The sequence below is a fragment of the Symphodus melops genome (genome assembly GCF_947650265.1).
Source record: "Symphodus melops genome assembly, chromosome: 16".
Taxonomy (NCBI): Eukaryota; Metazoa; Chordata; class Actinopteri; order Labriformes; family Labridae; genus Symphodus; species Symphodus melops.
The window spans coordinates 2110307-2130709 of record NC_136706.1 but is presented as its reverse complement, the minus strand read 5'-3'; the positions used below and the strand labels follow the sequence as shown (position 1 = coordinate 2130709).

At 42.0% G+C, this 20403-nt stretch overlaps 2 protein-coding genes across 2 annotated transcripts; one reads left to right on the top strand and one right to left on the bottom strand.

Annotated features, from left to right (window-relative positions):
* The first annotated feature begins 4256 nt into the window (after positions 1–4256).
* On the top strand, positions 4257–11122 carry ankrd34ba (ankyrin repeat domain 34Ba). Its single transcript, XM_079364714.1, has 2 exons — positions 4257–4491; positions 8692–11122. The coding sequence occupies exon 2, from the start codon at positions 8741–8743 to the stop codon at positions 10373–10375; it is 1635 nt and encodes a 544-aa protein (XP_079220840.1). The 5' UTR covers positions 4257–4491; positions 8692–8740; the 3' UTR covers positions 10376–11122.
* A 309-nt stretch (positions 11123–11431) lies between these two features.
* oclna (occludin a) lies at positions 11432–19590 on the bottom strand. Its single transcript, XM_079364604.1, has 9 exons — positions 19227–19590; positions 18523–18598; positions 17615–18293; positions 17307–17474; positions 15128–15258; positions 13822–14004; positions 12955–13126; positions 12284–12325; positions 11432–12129 (listed from the first exon to the last, which is right to left on the bottom strand). The coding sequence occupies exons 2-9, from the start codon at positions 18570–18572 to the stop codon at positions 12031–12033; spliced, it is 1524 nt and encodes a 507-aa protein (XP_079220730.1). The 5' UTR covers positions 18573–18598; positions 19227–19590; the 3' UTR covers positions 11432–12030.
* Between the last annotated feature and the right edge of the window lie 813 nt (positions 19591–20403).

The window sequence follows — 20403 nt, the reverse complement described above, 5'->3', positions numbered from 1 at the left end:
TAAATTGTTTTTTTTTTTATTATTGTGATTTACAGACAAACACAGTTGTGTTGTTTTTAAAGTGCAGAAACATTGCAGTTTTTATAAATCATACAGTGTGCAGGAATTTGCTTGGAATTGTTGATGAATGAAAACAAGAAACAACCTGATACTGCGGGCCTAAAACTGACTTATCAAAACAGGTATCTTTTGATTTTTACTGGTACCAAAGTTCAAAGGATGATTGGGCGACATTAAATGTTAGCATTGGACATAAAACTTTGCACATGGTTGTGATCCAGAGTTCTGTTCAGATACACTCTTATCGTCATGGTGATCCGGCCATTAACTCATCGTTTGGATTAACCTCTTCCTGCCTTATCCTGACAGCTTTGAAGTCCACGTCTGATGTTGTCACGCAAACAGTGAACTGCTGACAAATGAAAAAAATCTCATTGAGGGGTTTGATACGATGAGTGAAGCTGAGCGAGAGAGAGAGAGAGAGAGAGAGAGAGAGAGAGAGAGAGAGGAACAATCCCTGTGAGGCCAGAGGAGAGGGCAAGGGCACATTGCATCACAGCCAGACACCAGACACACACACACACACTGTGCAGTTTCTACTGTTTTCTAAACTAAAGGGGGGAAAACATTTCAGCCCGACAATCTGTACACTTACATAGCCACACACCAACTGTCATAAATGACACACACACACACACACGCCAGCTGCTCACTCTGGGAGCTGCAGAGGTGCACAGATTAGGAGGAGAGGTATTTTGAGTTTATGCTACGTTTACCAGACCCAAAAGAGAGCGCCGCTAAGAGTTGGTTTTACACATTGGTTTGAATCAAAATAAGCATTTTTCTCCACAAGTGTCAAATAAAGCTGAACCCAATTTTGGGGTTCATTTGGGGGTTTGCAAAGTGGAAGGTGCCATGTTTGGTAGACGTAGAGGGGTGTTTAGGTTGTTGCGATGTTAAAAATGTTATTTAAAAGGCTGTTTAAGTATTCACTTAACTGAAATGTATTTTGACGTGCTTTTAGCCTTATTGCAGATAATGTGTGTTGTTTGTAGAACAGGTAATACTCACCTGAGACTGAATTGATTTTCAACCCCTTTTGGTAGGTTCCAGGTATCTCTGATATAAGAGGAGGCTTGACGGCCTGTTGTGTGCAGAGCTGCAAAGTCCCAGACGGTTATTCTTCATCATGATCATTAAGGTCGAAGGTGTTCACGATAGAGCTTGGTCTTTAGTTTTTCTTAAAGGTGCAAAGAGACTCTGCAGATTAAATGCAGTTTGTAGTTCTTTTCACCACCAGGGGGCGACAGAGAGGAAGTGTCTCGCTAAAGAACGGTAGAGACACATGTAGACGATTGATGTGTAAAGATGAATGTTGCGGCTTCCAAAACCTTTTTCTGGCCGCTGAGTCTGAGGTTGGGTCCTCAGGTTTCCACATTTGTGACGCGCCAGGAGATTATTATGACAGATAACGCAGAGATCCAGATGCGTTTGGTGCATTTATTATGAACAGACACAGAACTATCAGAGCGTATAAGGATGGATAAACGTAAAAAGGTGCGTGGCGTGGCGGTCAACAAAAATGATGGCTTCTAATCCAAGCCTGACTCTCTCATCTCTGTGACAGGTGAGTGCGCACCTTTACACACACACACTTGCACACGCCTACTCCCACGTGAGTCACCGCCTCTGCAACACACACACACACAAACACACCGTGCAACTCATCCCCAACCTGGATGTCTCCTACAATGAAGAATACTTAGAAAATACTTTTTTTTTTTTTAAACGTATAGCAGAAAATTCAGTCTTGATGAAAGCATGCACAGATTATGAAGTATTGATTAAGACATGATAGGTGGTCCTGGGCGGAAACATAAAAGGGCTTTGAATACCAGCTCTCCTCTGTTGATATAGCGTGCAAAGGATTATGGGGGATTAGTATTAATGTGTGTCAGCAACTATAACGATGTTTACTCTACTTTAGAGCACAAAACATTACAATGTTTGAGTCTGTGAGATGTGAGACACTGCAGAGTTTGAAGGGTTGTTTGTTTCACAGCTGCTTCTGCATCTGTTACGTGATGCCACGTTTTGTTGTTTTATTTTTAGAGAGCATCTCTTTGAAACAAAGCAAAAACATAACATGAGAGACACAACTCCTCCACACTAAACAGGAGTTTTGATCCTTTAGTGAAGTGGTCTGCAAAAAAAAAAAAAAAGATTTATCAGGGGGAGAAATAAATCTCACTTTCTTTGTTTTTGTTTGGTTGTTTTACAAATATACAGACCTTCTGACAAACAGCGAGGAATGAAATATAGATTTGATGAACCACCACCGGAGCTTTTCAGGGGACATTACAGGTGATGCCCTGCAAGATGCAGTTGGGACCCCCAGGGCAAAATACACAGGAGGCTATTTGTAACATTTTTGAATATGTTAAAGAAAAGGCTGCTAATTGACATGTGTGACAGATCTTTATGTGAGGAGAGGATCCTCTATGCTGGTATAAAGCTGCACAGTTTATCTCCATACAGTGATCTTCAAATCAAAACAAACCTCTGTTACCTCTCTCTCTCTCTCTCTCTCTCTCTGTTTTGATGTAAATCTGTGAACAAGTACTCTCAGCTGGAAACTGCAGACACCCACAGACTGTATGTGGAGCCCTCATGACTAACCAGGTACCTGCTTGATCGCCCTCTTAGAGGAAGAACACTTTGGAGTTTTTATTTGGGGATTTTTTTTTTCTTACTAAGCAGAGAATTACAGGTCACAGTGACATTGAGCTTCGGCTGAGGACGTTTACCCATCATCCACTGCTGTTTTTTTAATTCACAACGGGCAAACTGAGGACTGCAGTTTCTCCTTAACGTACACACATGGACACCACGGGGCATCGAACAGTCTAAGTACAGCTAGCGCTACATAATGGTTAACATGAGTTAAATAAAGTTAAAGACACGGTGAAGAGCTCACTCTGTCTTCTATTGTTTACGTCGACAGAGCTCTGATTCTATCGATTTTTTTAAATATTGTTAGTTAATATTAATTCATCATTTTACTGTTGGAGCTGCTGCAGGTGGAGTCAGATTCAAATACTTGCACAGTTTAGTCCTTTGGTTCCCAAGTTAGGGGTCAGAGTTCACCAAAAACACCTACATGTTACAAAAACCTGTTTTTCAGTTTCTGAACTTTTTCTAACTTTTTTCAGTGAAATACATTCTTATTGTAACAGTTGTGTATATAAAATATAATAAAGAGGGTAAATATTCTGTTAATTGCACAAAATTGACAAAAAAAATATTCCACAAGGATAAAAATAGAGTGCAGTGGAACAGTGGGGGAACATGCCTAACTAAAGAGAAAAACAGGACGATAGGAACGACATATAAGGGCACGAAAACACATTCATTAAAAAAAAGAAAATAACATTTCAAAAGTACAACAAGAAGTCTTAATATGTCTGAATAAGAACATGTTGTGCTCTGCTGCCACCTTGTGGTCTATTTCTGAACTGGACATTGAGCTTGCAGTGTTTCTATGGCAACAGAAAGGGATGCAAACTGTGTACCTCAACAATGAACAGCTGGCTTTGTGTTCGCTTGGCCGGAAAACACAAAGAGGAATGTTTCTTACATCTCATGAAGTGAACACTTTTACATAAAAATACAAAAACACCTTTTTTTTTTTGTTAAATCTATAAAAATAAAAGAAAATCTCTGTAACCATCACAGGTTCCTTTTTCAGCATTTCACATCACGTTTAATTCACAGGAGTTTTTCTTTCTTTTTGTTATTATTCGCTCTTCAGATAAATTTACCTTCAATCAGAGGAACCTTTGTCACGTTTTCTGTTTTCTTTTTTTTTATGTCACATTACTTTTAAAAAAAAAAGAAAAAGAAGAAAATTCCAAGCACAGGATGTTATCCAAACACAGAGGTGCATGAACACTCCCACACACACACACACACACACACAGAAAGAACAGTTCCTCTGCACAATTGCACCATGTGCCATCATCCCGCCTCCTTTGATGGTTGTTATGGAGATGTCATTGATAAGGTGGACAAAGTAATGTTCCTTTTTTGTTCTTGACGAATCAAAGTCCTGCGAGGCGGTGTGTTAAAAGCTCCATTGCCGGATCAGACCTGCGGGTTGCCATAGAGCTTCACCTTTACGTGTTCAGCTCCGTGTACCTGCCTGCTCTGCCTCTGCGTGACTCTCAGGAGCTCTGCTTGGGATGGATTACCTGTTTCTTAGAGCTGCCTGACGACAAGCCTCCATCTCTCTCTCTCACTCTCTCACTCTCTCTCTCTCTCTCTCTCTCATCCTCACACACTTTGTCTGAGGAGGAAACACAATCTGAGAAGAAGAAAAAACACCTTGACAACTGCTGCAGCTCTGACTAACACTGCACGCTCGCAGCCAGTCGAAGCTCTGCAACAACAGGGGAGTAAATGTCTCCCAGAGAGGACTGAACCTGGCTGCAGGTGAGTGACAAATTCAGCTTCATTCTTTAACTTCATTTGTCTTTTTTTGGGACATTTTGGGACTTTTTTTTTTTTTTTTTTTACCAAATCTGACAGAAAAAACTCAAAATTATTATTATTTTTTTTTTGCAGATTTCAAGTTTTTTTGTCGGCTAAACTCATCATTTCTAACCATATTATCTGCATTTAATAATTGCAAAACCTCATTTTGTGTCTTTGAGCGTGTGCTGCACAGCTGAATCACGTGCACACTCACAGGTGCACACACACACACACACACACACACACACACACACACACACAGAGGGAGGTGAAGTGGACTTTTCTGTCCTTAATGTGCAGAACTGTTAAATGCTGCAGTAAAACGTACAAACATGCGTAACGAAGGAGTGAAACCCTTCATGGCCCCGAGGTGAACGCATCTTGCACCGGGAGGATGATAACATCAAAGACAAAAGGCATCAACAACAATACATGAGAGCATAAAACAGCATGAAACAAACCCATTGAAAATACATCACTAAAGCGTTACATCATTTCATGTCAAGCAGCATATTCAGTGAAGTGCAGAGTGCTGCATCATTAAAGCTTATCAAGCAGCTGAATGCTGCGTGGTTACAAAGGATGAGATTCCTCTGTTAGTCTTCATCCTGCACTACAAAGTCAAACCAACATACTGACACCAGATGGGAGTGCAGGGGTTCGGCTGTGGTTCATGAGATCCAGGGTGCACCGTCAGGGCCGTCAAGTCAGAAAGGCTCCACGTTTGCTTCCCAGTTATCTGACTACTTAGTGGAACGATTACACCAACACACTGCTCTGCAACGTTGTCAAGAGAACAATTGGACGGGGAAATCAAGAGCACGATATGTGAGTGAGACATATCTTGGGTCTGCATGCACCATCGATCTAAAGCAGAACGATCTGCATGGAGCTCAGACAAACTGTTTCTCAACATTAACAATCACAGAAATGTCAACACAAAAAAGAATTACATTAAAATCATCAAGAGCCAAAATCTGAGGCCTGTGAGTTTCTATTTATCTCACTTACTGCTTTTATATTAAGAGCCAATATTGTACTTTTACCACAGTGCTGTTCTCTAACAGATATATACACTACGATTTAAAACCTATATGAGGAGACTGTTATTCAGTCAATTAAACCCTGCAAAGTTATGTACATGAGACGTGGTCATAATTAGGACTAAAACATGTTTATGGTGATGCATCAAAATGACTTTATGTAACAATGTTCCTGCATGAAAACTAGATACGTCTTTTGTTCATGTAAATCACTATATTGGTTTATAAAACCTCATTTTTGTAAACATTTAATCGGGACATTACGCTCACTTGTAGGTACTTTTTGAGTAGCAGGTTCTGATCCAATGCAAACATATAAGAAGTTCAAAAAAAAAAGAAAAAAGAAACAATTGCACCTTTTTCTGGAAGCTCAACCGGTTTGTTTGAGGTTTGCAGCAAATGAAAGTCACTTTTATTACGATTCTGTGGTTAGACTGTCCTCCCCTTTTTTGCTTTCACCGCCTGGTTTAAAGGCCTTTCATGAGGAGACAGAAAGATGTTTGATCCCGTTGTGAAGGCAGATTGAGGACAGTCGGATATCAGGGAGAGAGAGAGAGAGAGAGAGGGGAATGATGTGAGGTGGATGGATGAGCAACAGGTGGGATTCAAACCCAGTCAGTCTACTTTCAGGACCGTGCTTGACGTCTGTACTTGAGGGGCGCCAACTAACCGCTAGGCCACCGGCCTGTGGTGTATTTATTGCACTTCACACTTCAACAAGATTGCACTTACATAACATCAGAGAGTTAAGGAGCAGACCGAGGTAACGATCAGAAACCTGCTGAGTTCTGTAACAAAAGGTTTGAATGACTCAAAGGCCGAGCTGGATCAGAACGCCACAGCGTGATTAAAGAACACCACCTCCACCTCGTCTGTCAAACACGCTGCTGCAGGTGGTGTGTGTGTGTGTGTGTTTTCTTCTCTCATATCTGAACATGTGTGACTAAAGGAGCTCTTTTGTAATCGCTGATGATGTCATTGCTGATGTGAGCAGCAGGTTGGAGACTAAACACATGTAAACGTGTGTGAATCCAAACTGGAACAGAACGAAGCAGTTTGAGCTCGAGCTGACGTTGAATTCACTCGACGTTGACGTGTTAGCCGATTCAGTTCAGTCCCAATCATCCAGTTTGGATGTTTACAAAAATATATCCACGTTAGACAGTCGTCTGTAGAGCTTTACTGTGAGGAGGGAAGCAAGATTAAAATAAGACAGAAGTAGACTTTAAAGACAAAATGCACAAACAGGACAAAATAATCTACTCAGTGAATCCACCTCATTCTGAAATGAAAGTGTCTGCAGAGTCTTGTGACAACAAACGAGTAGATGTGGACTAAAATCAGGGAGAGAAGACAATCAAAACAATGAAAAGCTTTTATGTACTGTAACATGCTGCGTTCAAATGCTGCTAAGAGCGCTCGTTTAAGATCTGCATCAAAACCCAAAAGAGAGAGGGAGGGTGAAGAGTCTCACTCATCCTGCAACCAGTGCTGATTCTTGAGTCTGCTGGGGCCCTATAGGCAAAAAGTTATTTAAGGGTCCCTGCAACCACAATCATATATAGAGATTTTTATTTTTCAGGAGTAATACACGGTATGCTTTCAGATAGGGCCCCGTTATGGATGTTTCCTACAGTCGATGCAAAATTTGCACATTTTGAGAGACTGCTGTTGGAAGTCTGCCTTGCCTGTTTACAAGCAGCGCCTCTGCCTGCGGCATGTCGAATAAGCTCCTGTGATAGAAATCTGTCTGCTCAGGAATGCTAATTTAACGTAAGCTTGCACATTTGTGTGATTTCTCGACAAACTTCAAGCCAGAATGAGCAGTGAAGTTTGAATTTTCAGGTCTTGTTAAATCACATGCAGTCCATCGCATGAGGATTTAAACACCATCGAGTTACAGCTTAATGTCTGCAGTGTCCAGGATGAGGCTGCTATCACTTATTATATTCCTCGAATTCATCGTGTTCAGGTTGATGAAGATGTCACAAAGAGGGAAAAGATACACCCTCAACACTTGTTAAAGAAAAAACATAGAAAAGCTCCAGACTTATCCTCTAACCTCATTGGAGTACAAAGCAATGCATTGATTTGTCACTTTGTGAAAACTGGAGCATTGCCAATAGCAACAGGTTATAAAAAAAAACACGCTGAATTATGTAGAGCACTGATCGTTTTCTGTTTTTTTTCCAGTTTTGCAGAGCAGAATAAACAAACTGTACGTGACGGTTTAGTGAAACATGCTGCAGTCGAAGGCTTAAAGCAGAACACCTGCAACATTCGATGGACTTGAAACCCATCACAGTCATTATTTTTTTTATTGTAATTCAGTATTTCCGACCCAGCTCATTCTATGAATGCTGCAACATATACCAAAAACATTTTTCTCTCCTTTCATACATCTAAATCCGTGCCTTTTTTTTGTGGTCTCATGGACTGTGACTCATGCAGGAAAATGTTATGTTACTGTCTGAGAGACAGCCAACTGCCACCTTATTTGGTCTAATAAAGAGAAGCAAGGACAAACAGTACAAAGGCTGATAGAAAGTGGCTGCCTGTGCTGGTTCTGCAGAGGACGAGAGAATGAAAAAGAGCGCTGAATGAATCCAGTATGCATGCTAAAAAGGAAAGTGTTTCATATGTTCTGCCTTTTTTGAACGTCATACTTCTTGTTTACTGGTAAAAAAAAATTACACAGGCGTGAATACAAAAATCACAACAACATTCACAGTACGCAAAGAGTCAAGCCGTTACTCCAATCTGTCTTGCCTTTTCAGTTAATCCACTGCTAATATTGGGAGAATAGGGCTAAGCTAAGCGTGTTTATCCTTGCAAAATCCTTCTGCAAATAGTTATATATGATCAAAATTAAATTCTATAAAGAGGATAAAACCAAGGCAGCAACTCTTTCTTTGATGTAGGCACAGAGACATCACTCATAGGTTTCTGAAAAGACACTTTTAAAGCCAGTCGATGGCAGGTGCCGTATTGGAAATGTCTAAAACTAGCTTTCTGTGCGTGGTCGTGCAATCGTGCATGACCTTGCACAATTGTGTGATCGTATTTTAACTGCTGCTTTATTGAATTGAATTGAATTGTTTTCTTATTTCCACAGAATCCAGTGTTACTTTAGCTCCAAAAACCACCAGCTTGGACCAAGAGGGATGGAGGGAGACGGCTGTAGTCCTGGGCTCGCTATGGACTCGGGGAACCCTTTGCTAAGAGCGGTATTCCTTCGTCGTTTAAGACTCACACGGCTGCTCCTGGAGGGAGGAGCTTACATCAATGAGAGTGACGGTCAGGGTCAGACACCTCTCATGGTTGCCTGTAGAACCCAGCATACAGACACCCAGAGCGCTAGCCGGGTCAAGCTGGTCCAGTTTCTTCTGGAGAAAGGAGCGGACCCAAACATCCAGGACAAAGAAGGTCGATCTGCGCTGATGCACGCCTGCAGGGAACAGGCCGGCGCTGAAGTCGTTTCTTTGCTTCTTGCAAGTGGTGCTGATATTAGCCTCGAGGATCAGTCTGGGACATCTGCGTTGGTCCACGCAGTCATGGCCGGAGACTGGAAGGTTCTGAAACTGTTGCTAGACACGTGCAAGGCCAAGGGGAAGGAGGTGATCATCATAACAACCGACCAGTTCCCATGTGGGGAACTCAAAGCCAAGCAGTACCTCAGCATGCCTTCTCACGATCCTGACAATCAAACGGACAAAACGACATCAGCTCCTCCGGCATCTCCGTCGGATGTTCAGCTCCTCACCTCCCCCCAGTGCACCTCCTCTTCCCTATGTCCCCCAAAGACCATCTTCACCTTTAAAGAATCAAAATCATTCGGTGTAAGCTCCCATCCATGTTCCCCTTCACGGTATCAAAGATGTGGCCAAGCACCAGCCAATGGCCTGCAGCAGCCTCTCCTGAGGTTAAACTCTGAGCCTTGGCTAAAGATCCCCGCATCTCTGCTCGCCCATCAGCATCACGCCGCTTTGTCCTCAGAGGAAGGCAAAGACCTCAACCAAAGCCAAGATCTCGCTTTCAGAATTCCCAAACTGGAAGAGGAAGGAAGCACCAATTCAGTCACCCATAGCTTCAGTTGGTATGAAGAACAATTGGAAAGGGACAAAGGAGTAAAAAGAGATGGAAAGAATGGATGTGCCAAAAAGAAGATGTCCCTGCCCGGTCTCCTGTCATCTCACTCTGCCTCCCATCCGAACCTCCACTCTGGAAACCTTGGAACAGAATCAATCAGATCTTCGTCCTCCTTTTCTGGCGGTAGGAATCTTGGCGCTCCACTTAAAGACATGACCTCCTCAAGCCTTTTTAGCATCATCCAGAGACGTAAACTTGGGGCAGACATCTACAGCTCTGACCCTCAGCTGGCTATTGACATCCCAAATGTCCCTGAGGAGTCCCAGAAGAGAGCAAAAGACCATACCGACGTAAAGAGGCTAACCCCTTCACGCTGCTCCAGCACTGTGGGCTCCAGGGAGTCCTTGTCGACCTTGGGGAAGAAGCTGCTGTCTGGGTTTGAGCGCAGAGGGTCTGGAGCTTTCTTGTTGGACCACAGCTCCCAATCCAAGCCTAGAACTCTACCACCTCTTGTGCTCAACTCCACCAGCAACCCTGTTTGTAATGTGTACAACCTCAGCTCCGGTGGTGGGGGAGGTTTCTGTGAGAAACAGTCTGGCTTGAAAAATTTCCTTCCGTCTGCTCCTCCTGGGCACCCAAAGGAGCTGACCAGGAGGATGCTGATGAGGAGACACTCCATTCAGACTGAGCAGTTTAAAACCACGGCCTGAAGGATGACTGAACAGTTCATCAACGTGTGCTAATGTTTAATGTGACGTTGTGTCTGTGTAGTACAATCAATGGAGCAAACTGAAGAGGGCATGTATAAGACAAAGTTAAACGCCTTATTTATGTGACGTACAAACAACAGGTACTTTACGTGAGTGTATGTTGTTTTATGGCTGTTCTTGTGACTTTAATGTGCAGTTCTACGTCCAACACAGCCCTCAAGCTGCATTCAGATTTTTGGGCCACTAGGGGGGCAGCGGTCGGAGCAAGTTAAACATTAAACCGCTGACACTTTAGTTACAAATCAGTAGCCGCATCATTCGGAGGGTGTATGCTAAACACAGATGACATCAATCAGAAATAACGTTATGAATCTACGAGCAGGAAAAGAGGTGGAGCTGAAGCCTTCATGCAAACAGCGACAAACAAGCCGACCATGGGGCTCGTGATCACAAATACGGATCATTAATGCGGAGAAATCACCCTTGCAGGTACAGACGGAGCGAAAAAAAAAAAATTTTTTGTCGTGCAAAAAATTGTCCTATCCTAAAACTTTCAGGATCGGTGTTAATGGAGGACTTTTTGCTTTAAGAGACAGACTAGGAACTTCTGCATTACCGTTATTTCTGTTGGTTAAGAAACAAAAAATGCTGAAAGAGGAGGAACATTTTAAGGGACGTAATTGATGATATGGTTGATCTTTCTTTATGGAACCAGCAGTGCTCAGATTACATTTTGGTGACTTGTTAAAAAAAAAAAAAAAAAAAAAAAAAAAGAGCAGTGCGGCTCTTCAAAAAAAAGAAGAAAAAGAAAGATTGCTGCTTTAAATGCGTTTAGATCATCCTCAGGCCGTTCTTTTTGTCAGGTTTAAAAACCCTGTTTTTTGTGCCCCCTAGTGGACAGCAAACAACATGCTTTGTACATTTTCAGCAAACAACTACAACAAAATAAGAGAAGTCGAGTATTTAAATTGCCATTTGTTTAACGAGTCGCATGTGTTTGTAAAAATGAAAGGCATCGTCTACCGCAAATTCACTGTGTAAAGAACAGCAAGAACAATGTGTAATAAATGAATTTATTCTGATAAAATGACAACAAAAAAAATCATTTAAAAAAGTACATCACTCTGCATTAAACATGCATTTAGAAGTGTCTGCTTGTTCAACTGTATATACATAAATCATACCATGACTCAGAAAAACACAAACGTACTTCCATAAAATTGATTTAAAAAAAAAAAAGGCAGTAAAATCACAGTTACATGTTGATAAACAAAGCGTATTAAAAGAGTGAATTAAAAAAAAGAGGAAATTCATATCAAGCCACTTAAATCAAGAGCTTTTAGAAACGGCTGAGAAAATACCACTTAAATTATTTAAGTGGCGTCGGCTCCACTGTCGGTCAAATAAATACACGTGACTGTGGCTGTGGCAGGAGATACTCATAAAAACACAGTATTTGTTTGCTGAGCATTCAAAGTATAAGCAAACAATGTTCCTGAAGCTAACAGCTCCGACAGACTGTGGACACTTCTCTGTACATCCCTCAAGCTTCTTCATCTACAGTCTGCGCGCGGTCCGAAAGAAGAATCCACCCCACACGGTGGCGCCGCCGCACATTTTTAGTCTCTTCTGTCTTTGGACAGGCGTCCGGATGTTCAGGCTCTGCGGTCGTAATCGCTGACCATCTTCTTGATGTGATTCAGTTTGGCCTTCAGATATTTACACCTGCGCTTCTTCATCTGATAATCTGGAGACTGAAACCAAAAAATAAATATATAAATAAATAAACGTAATGCAGGACGAGTTACACAATCGACAGCTTGCAAATGAAAGAAAAAAAAATAAACCAGGAGTTATTGTGCGACAGCAGGAGCGTGCGAAATGTGCATCAACAACAATCCCACGTACCTTCTTCAGGTTCTTTATCCTGTTGTACTCGTCCAAAGCATCCTGAGAAAGACGGCATCAGCGGTTAATCAGAGACGCAGCTTACAGAATTAAATCACTCAAAATCATGTTTGGAGAAAACAAGTCTTTAAAATGAAAAGGTGAGCATAACTTCCAAATGTAATATGACGATATAAGAAGATGCACGTCTCTCCTCAAACATAAGCTATCAATAATTCAGCCGATGTAATACCACTAACAACACAGTCGAGATGAAGCTCGGGATGGTCTGTAGCTTTCAGGAATGTTACCCAAGTTCAATCACTTTGAAAAGTAGCATATCTTTGAGGCGTCATTTTTAAAACAGGCAGAATAATTGTTCGACACGTCGCTTCTGGGAGACTTTAAGGTGTCTGGATTTGGGTGGACAAACTATTTGCATGCATTCATATAGAAGTAAATATTCTAATTGAAGCGTTGTATAGTGGACCGCCACTTCAGTGTTTTTCTGTTTTAAATCGTGTCTCGCATCACGAGAGCTCAAAATTGTTGCATTTATTAGCAAGGAGCTTTTTTCAGCCTCCTTTTGTTTGGATTTTTAAGTTTAAACGTGCTCAAAAATTAATTGGCAGAAATGGAAATATTGGCTCGACTTGTTTCGGTCACATAGAAGAAAATAAAACGGCTCTCACCAGGTACTGTGGGCTTCCCTCCTGCAGGTCGTCCAGCTCTCGGTCCACGTCAGACAGATTCTTGTTGATGGCGTCCAGCTCGGCCTGCAGGTCTTTGTACTCCAGATGGTCGCGGTCAAAATCACGCTTGTAGTCGTTGCGCTCCTGTTCGTTCGCTATCGGAGGAAACTCCCTGAAGAAGAAGAAGAAAAAAACATTTTCATTGAACTTTTTCTGGTAATGTTTGTCTTTAATGGATTGAACAGAGAGAGAGAGTACAGGGACGACATGCAGCAAAGGGCAGAGGTCGGATTCAAACCCACGACTATAGCCTCTGTACACCGGGTGTCATAACCACGAGACATTATTCTTAAAAGACAACAAAAAGTACAACTCTCTATTGAATGTAACTTTAGACCTGAACATTAAATAAAAAGAAATTCTGAAAATTTTACTCCTTAAAGTTTATCTGAGAAATCGCATTTTGCACAGAGTTCATCTTTCAAACATTTAAGAGTCCTGAAAGCGTTCTTACTTTATTTATCTACTGGACGGAGATCATTTCTTCATGGTTGATCCGTCTTTATTCTGTCTTACTTCTAAATTCTTCACAGGTTGAAGTATTTCATTCAGACCAGGGTTCACGTAGTTTGTGTGTTGGTGTGAAAGAGTACGATCATCACATAAAATCATTTGATTTAGCCTCTGCTCAATCGGCTAAATTTAAAACGCACTTCTCATGTTTCAGCACAGATGATGAATATCCAATAAGACGTCAAAACCGCCCGACAGAAAAGCCGCTCTGCTGTTAGAACTCATGCACTGTAATCTGACACGTCGGTGGCCTCTTCCTCGCCAGCGGCTCGACGTGCACAGTCTCCTTCCTACCTGTCGAAGTCGTCGTCGTCCAGCTCGTCTCCCGAGGAGTTGTAGTCCGTGTCGTAGTCCTGCCCGTCAGCGCGCCGCGGCCGACCCGCTCGTCTCTTCTTGGGCCTCCCGGCGGAGCTCGGCACCTCCGAGTTACTGCTGTAAGGAGCGTTCTGCAGAGGCCGCATCTCTTCTACTGCAGGCCTGCGAGAGGAGCAGCAGTTCAAATGTGTACGAACAAACACAGAAGGAAAAGTATCACACAGACCCGTCGCTCATTCTGCATCTGTAAACGTCTGTTAATCCAGTAAACTGATTTTAATGTGACACAGGAGGAAGTTAACTCTTACGATCCATCAATTCTACTTTGATGAGTCAGAAGGCAAACAATGACTTCCTGTCTCCATTCATGCACGTCTTCTTCTTCTTTTTCTCTTATCACGACTAAAGTATTCCACTCAGTTTCAGCGTGACATGAAAACCTCGCTGTGGGAATTTCTTTGCAAGAAACTGTAAACACAAACGGCAGAAAGCCTGCAGCTATCTGTGTAGGATCTCTTCTGACTCTGCTCTTTACAGGAGAAAAAAAAAAACAACCAAAACACACAAACGGGACAACCTGCTCCACATTTTTGAACGAGGAACAAGTTTGTGCAAGCTTCCCTTCGCAGCAGAAGAGACTCGTCTATAGGCCATCATGTCCTGTGTATCCTCCAATACTCTATAAACTTCCAGCTCAAATAATCGACATTATATACAAACATTGAACTTCAACCGGAAGCCATGAAAGAGATTTTTTAAAGGATTAAATTATTTTCCTGAATCCGCTCTTTGGTTAAGTATTGCTTCTGGATTCTGTGCAGAAAACAAGACGAGGCTGCCGTACAGGACGTCCATTTCATCTTTACTGTCCTCTACACATTTATCACGTGACACAGAAACAATGCTTCAAATTCATTAACATAACGGCCAGTAATCAGAGGGGTCAGCCGTAACAGCGGGGTAAAAATCCCGTTGTGACTTAATTAAAAGTTATTTGTTCTTTTAGAGAGGAGAGTGTTTTCCTTCTAATCCCAGAAATGACATGAAAACAGCCTGTCGGTGGAGGTCTTGATTTTAAATCTGAGGTCCGACGAGTCTGAGACGGAGACCAGACCAGCTTTTGATTACGAGACCAGATTGGCTTATAAATAGATTTGATCTTATTCCTGAGAGTCGCGCTCTCTGTGCTGCAGTCTGCAGAGCTTTGTCTCACGGTTCATGAACGCATCACACGCCTCGCGTCCCTGCAGAAGCTGATCACCTCACGTCGGCCTCGGATACTCACGGTGGAGTGTAGTTGTACGGCGGCTTGTCGTAGTTCGTGCTTTCATCGTCCAGCCGATCTCTGGAGCTCCTCAGCTTCTCGGGGTAGTCGGACATCGGGAGCGCTTCGGGGTTGGCGGAGACATTGTTCACCTTTAGGGAAATAAAAAAAACAAAACACATGAACGTCATTCAACACTCATTTCACGTTATATCATCTTGTGAAAATCATCTCCTGAACAGAAGGAGAGGAGGACTAGACTGGGTAAAGTATGATGCTAACATTCAAATAGAGCTACATGAAACAAAAACAGTAACGTCCAAATCAAAGCAAACAATCGACTGTAAGAACTGTTCAACTCTTACTACAAGAACTTTTCATGCACGTCTCCTTCCAAACAAACACTTTGGATCTCTACCAGCTCTGGTATGATAAACCTGCATGGACTTGTCCTCTGGCGAAAAAAAATGCTACATAATTGAGCTCCACCCTGCAGCACAGGTTCAAAACATCATGTATGTTTCTGCACTCGCAGCGCTCAGATAAGCTGTGGGGAAATAAAGGCATCTGGTTCCCAGTGTCGAGTTTCTCTCTCGGTGTTTTTGTGTCTAAAACTATGCAGCGGACTTGCGAGCACCAGCCCGACCTGTTCTTCCTCTTCATCGCTCTGCGGCGCTGAATGTCATCATGACTTCAAACTGTTATCAAACATGACTCACACACACTCAGCGCCACTTCTGAAGGGGGTCAAGTGTGAGAGTCGTTACGAAACACTTCTGAAAATAGCTCCAGAAAGGATGATTCACGGTGAAATGTAAACACCGACTCCAAATGTTTGACAGTTTAAAAAAAAAAAAGTCCACTCGGAGTTGTTGTGACTGCTGCGCGACATGTCAGCGCGAGATTGAAACTGTCACCCGTGTTCGGGCCGCACCTTGAAACTGTGCAGCAGGAGGAAGGAGCTCATTGCTCCACACTTCCCCTCCCCCGCTGATAAACAGGTGACAGCCACCGAACTGGTCCGACCACTTCACCTCATCAGCACAGCTGCTTCCTTTTTTTTTTTTTTAAGAGTTTCTTTACAGACAGATGAGCTTCATGAGTCTGACTGTTTCTTATCTTTGGTGCATTTAAACATTTTATTGTCTTTGTTTGAGATCTCTACTTATTTATTTATCTCCGATCCCGACAGGAGCAAAAGTGCCACATTTCAGCTCAGCCGTCTTCACTTCTTTGCACATTCATACCGATACTGCACAGGTGTAATATTGGCGTCCCAATCTGTGACATCAGAGGTGGTTACGCCTCCACGACATTTAGATTGAGAGCGAAAGCCTAAATATCCGGGCTTCAAACGGCGGTTTGAGATCCGAATGTTAAATGGGAGCATGGAGGGTCAGGATCTGGGTCCATTGTGCACGTTTTTTGTTTTCTATATCTGCAGACAATTATCTCGTTATCATAAGAAAACAAGTTCATCTTGAGATTCTGACACAAAATGGGAAAAATTTAATTGGAAAATTGAGTAAATAAAATGTATGGATGCATGTCCAGTTTCGAATGAATTCATTTAAATCACACTCCATTCAAGGTGACGTAAATTAATCTTTATCTTTCACTATTCAACCCTTAAATTACTTTTTTTTTTATCCAACCAACATTCCCAAACCCCCCCAAGTGTTCGGTTTCATATCTTGAAAAAGTTTTGCATCAGATCCTCGCCAACACTTCGCTCATCTATAACTTCACGTTGCAGCTCGACAACCAGTGACAAGTCACTAACGTCAAATGTTTACTTCATTTAATAATCCAACATAAAAATGAGCAACATTTTAAAAGAATTTAATAAAAATAATACGATGAAGAATCCAAAATCCCTTCAGAATAAAAGTCACAAAAATGACTTCTCTTGTTATTGTTGTTATTTAAAAAAAAATCTTTGGTCAGTTTCAGATCGGGGAAATTGGGACACTGTCTGTTGGGATATCTGTCATCCCTTTACACATGTGAAGGTTTATTAATTGACCAAAGAAATAAGATCCAGGATTTTTGCCAATGAAATATGTTTGTAAAATGATAAAAAATAAAAAGTGGATGAAGCCAATCCCAGTTTTTAAATCTACGATGTCCTTTAAACATCAGGACTGTCCTTCGAATGTCTTCACAGGAACAAACAGAAAGACATTTAAGGGTCACTCACCCAGGCCTCCACATCCTGGGGCGGCTCCATCTCGTCAATAACCTTCACTTTCTTCCACAAAATGTTGCTCTTGCCGTAGTGTTGGAGCTTCTGGCGAGTCTTCAGGGCGAAGACGAGCATGATGATCAGAGCGATGGCGACGAGGAAGCCGAACACCACGGCGATCGCCTGGAATGAGAGAAACCACCGAGTTAAACAAAGCCTGTAAGAGTGTGTGTGTGTGAGTGTGTGTGTGTGTGTGTGTGTGTGTGTGTGTGTGTGTGTGTGTGTGTGTGTGTGTGTGTGTGTGTGTGTGTGTGTGTGTTCACCTCTTGAGGCTCCACGACGCAGTAGTGGTAAAGATACTGGTTGACGAACACTCCTGATGGTTGGGGTCGTTGGTACTGGGCGCACAGACCGGCGATCTGACTCCCGTAGGCGGATCCAGACGACTGAGCCATCGGGTTCACCGCCACCAAGTACACTATGGAGGCTACGAGCATGAGAAACGCCAAGATGGCGCAGATGATAATCACGGCCAGGTAGAACCTCCGGCTTTGCGAGAGACTCGAATGCGAAACGACGATGATGAAGATGGCCAAGCCTGCGATGAAGGTGATGGCTGCCATAGCGATGATGAACCCTTTGCCTGCTCGGGGGTCATTGTAGTTCCCGCCGAGTCCTCCGTAGCCATAATTGTTTCCAGCACCGTACCCTGCGCCGCCAAACGAGTTATATCCGCCGCCACCGTAAGCTCCTCCTCCATAAGCTCCTCCTCCGTAACTTGCTCCTCCTCCGTAACTTCCTCCTCCGTAACCTCCGAAACCACCCAGAGCTCCCTGAGAGTCCCAAGCCAGCGTGGAGGCGACGCAGGCAAATATGGCCACGCACATCACGATGACTATGATGGCCATGATTTTGAGGATGCCGGGCGGAGACGTCCAGCGGTAGAAGTGCTGGAACTCGTCATCGGGGTAGTACGAGTAGGCTGGCTGGGCAGGGGCGGCACTACAGGGCGAGTGAAGACACAAGAAACAACATTCAACCTCAAGAATATAAATCAGGAACATTAATGACACAATCAGACTTAAAATGATCTTTGGCGCTCGTCATCATCCCAAGTTTATTCATTACTATTTAATGTAACTACACAGTATGTAAACAATTTAAAAACTAATGTGGCCTCTAAACAACTTAACAGGGAGGTTTACTGTCAACACATGAAAGAGATACTCACTATCCCTCTGACTCATAGGGAGGCGGACTCCCGTTTGGCCTGGAGGACATTTCTGCTGGATCTACTGGTTGCTTGTCTGTGAAGAAAAAAAAAAAGACATTTCTATTTGTTAGGACATGCTTACACCTGACTCGAAAATATACATTACAATAGAGCTGCAACATATGTTTGTTCACTGTCTGAATAAATCACTCGAAACAACCAGTCATACAATCAGCAATTTAAAAGGTCATTTAACAATGACGTGAAACTAAAACACAGCAACTCTTTCACAAATTTAAGGATCTGGGAATCAATCTTTAAAAGCTTAAAATGATTTTAACATTAAAATAAAGTTATGTTTCTCTCATGGTAATCAACAAGTCAATTAAACACTTTATTCTGAAATAAAGCAACTATCCTGAAATGTTGTAGGATTTTAAAGAGCCATTAAACATTTCTGCAACATTTTAGCGTGATCATGAAATTTAAAAAAAACTACAAATGTTCATGTTTTAAACCAAATATTTAACAGCCAACAAACACAACAACTTTGAGCATTTTAGTTCGCATTAATTCCGCAGTTTTCTCCAGTATCTTTGCAGCACAGCAACAGAGACGAAGATCCAACGACACACCTGTGTGTGTTGTACCTACAGCCAGGTGACAAGTTCTCAGAGATTTAAAGCTCAAACATGAACCTCAGAGCAGGGTGAAACACTCACCTGTCGTGTTGTTACACTCCGCTCCTCTCCGCTGCGCCTCAAAATGTTTCAACTGAAACTGCTGCAGCTCATAAAAAACAATCCGCAGCCAAACCACACCTAGACGAGCTCCGCTCTCCCGGCCAGTGAAGCCCCGCCCCCTCCGCACAGGTGTCACCGTGTCAGGTTACCTATCAACACCGGAAGTCCTTTGTTCTCTTTATGGGAAGAGGTCGAAATGCGTCGGAAAATGTTGGAAGGCAGAAACTAAAGAATCTTCTTTGGTAGATAAGAAAGTGTAAAATGATACCTCACCTTAAGCAGGTATTTATTTTAGTTAGAATATAGTTCTCTTACTGCGTCCACAAAGCAAAGACCATAACAGAAACACTAAAACATATCCCACTTAAAATATATAAACTTTATTAATGCTTGGAGTCAAAAATGTAAATTTAAAGAGCTCAGGTCCTTAATGTAGAATATTTTTTCCTCATCAATTTCATTTATTTCTTTTTTCTGTCTTTAATTAAATGTATTTTTTGTGGATCATTAAGATTTAATTCTTTATATTATTTTGCATTTGTAGTTTTTATACATTGAAGGAAACACTTTATTAATACTAAACTGTATTTAAACATGTTTTATTCAGGCTGCTGTGGTGCAGATTGTGTTCTTATGTGAATAAATGGTAAAGTTGTGTTTTATCTTTTATTGTATTAGTGCTGCCGGTGGTTTAAACTTAAACGTGTGACGATAAAAACAAATGAACCTTGAACCTCAGGAAGATTTATTTCACATTTTGGAAAGTCGAAATCAAATTGTGGAATTCGTCAATTAATTTGAGAGCTGTGTGAATATATCTCAGTATAAGAAAAAATAGTGAATTGATAGACTTTATGAAACTGGTGTTTTTTCCACTTTATTTATGTGGAAGTGAAGTGAAAGAATTTGTTTTTTTTAATGTCTGAGGTTCAACCTGCACATTTTTCATTGGTTCCTTAAGAGTCTCCTACATTGCAACCTGTTTTTTTCTTCTTCCTTTTTCTTCAGAAAGAGAAACTGTCCGCTTCTGAATAAATCAAAGAGAAGACCACAGACGTTTAACGCAGAAATAAAACTGTATTGTAAGGGACAAAAAGCACCAAAAGATCACTTAAATTATGAAAGAAAACAGACATTTTACAGCAAAAATATTTAC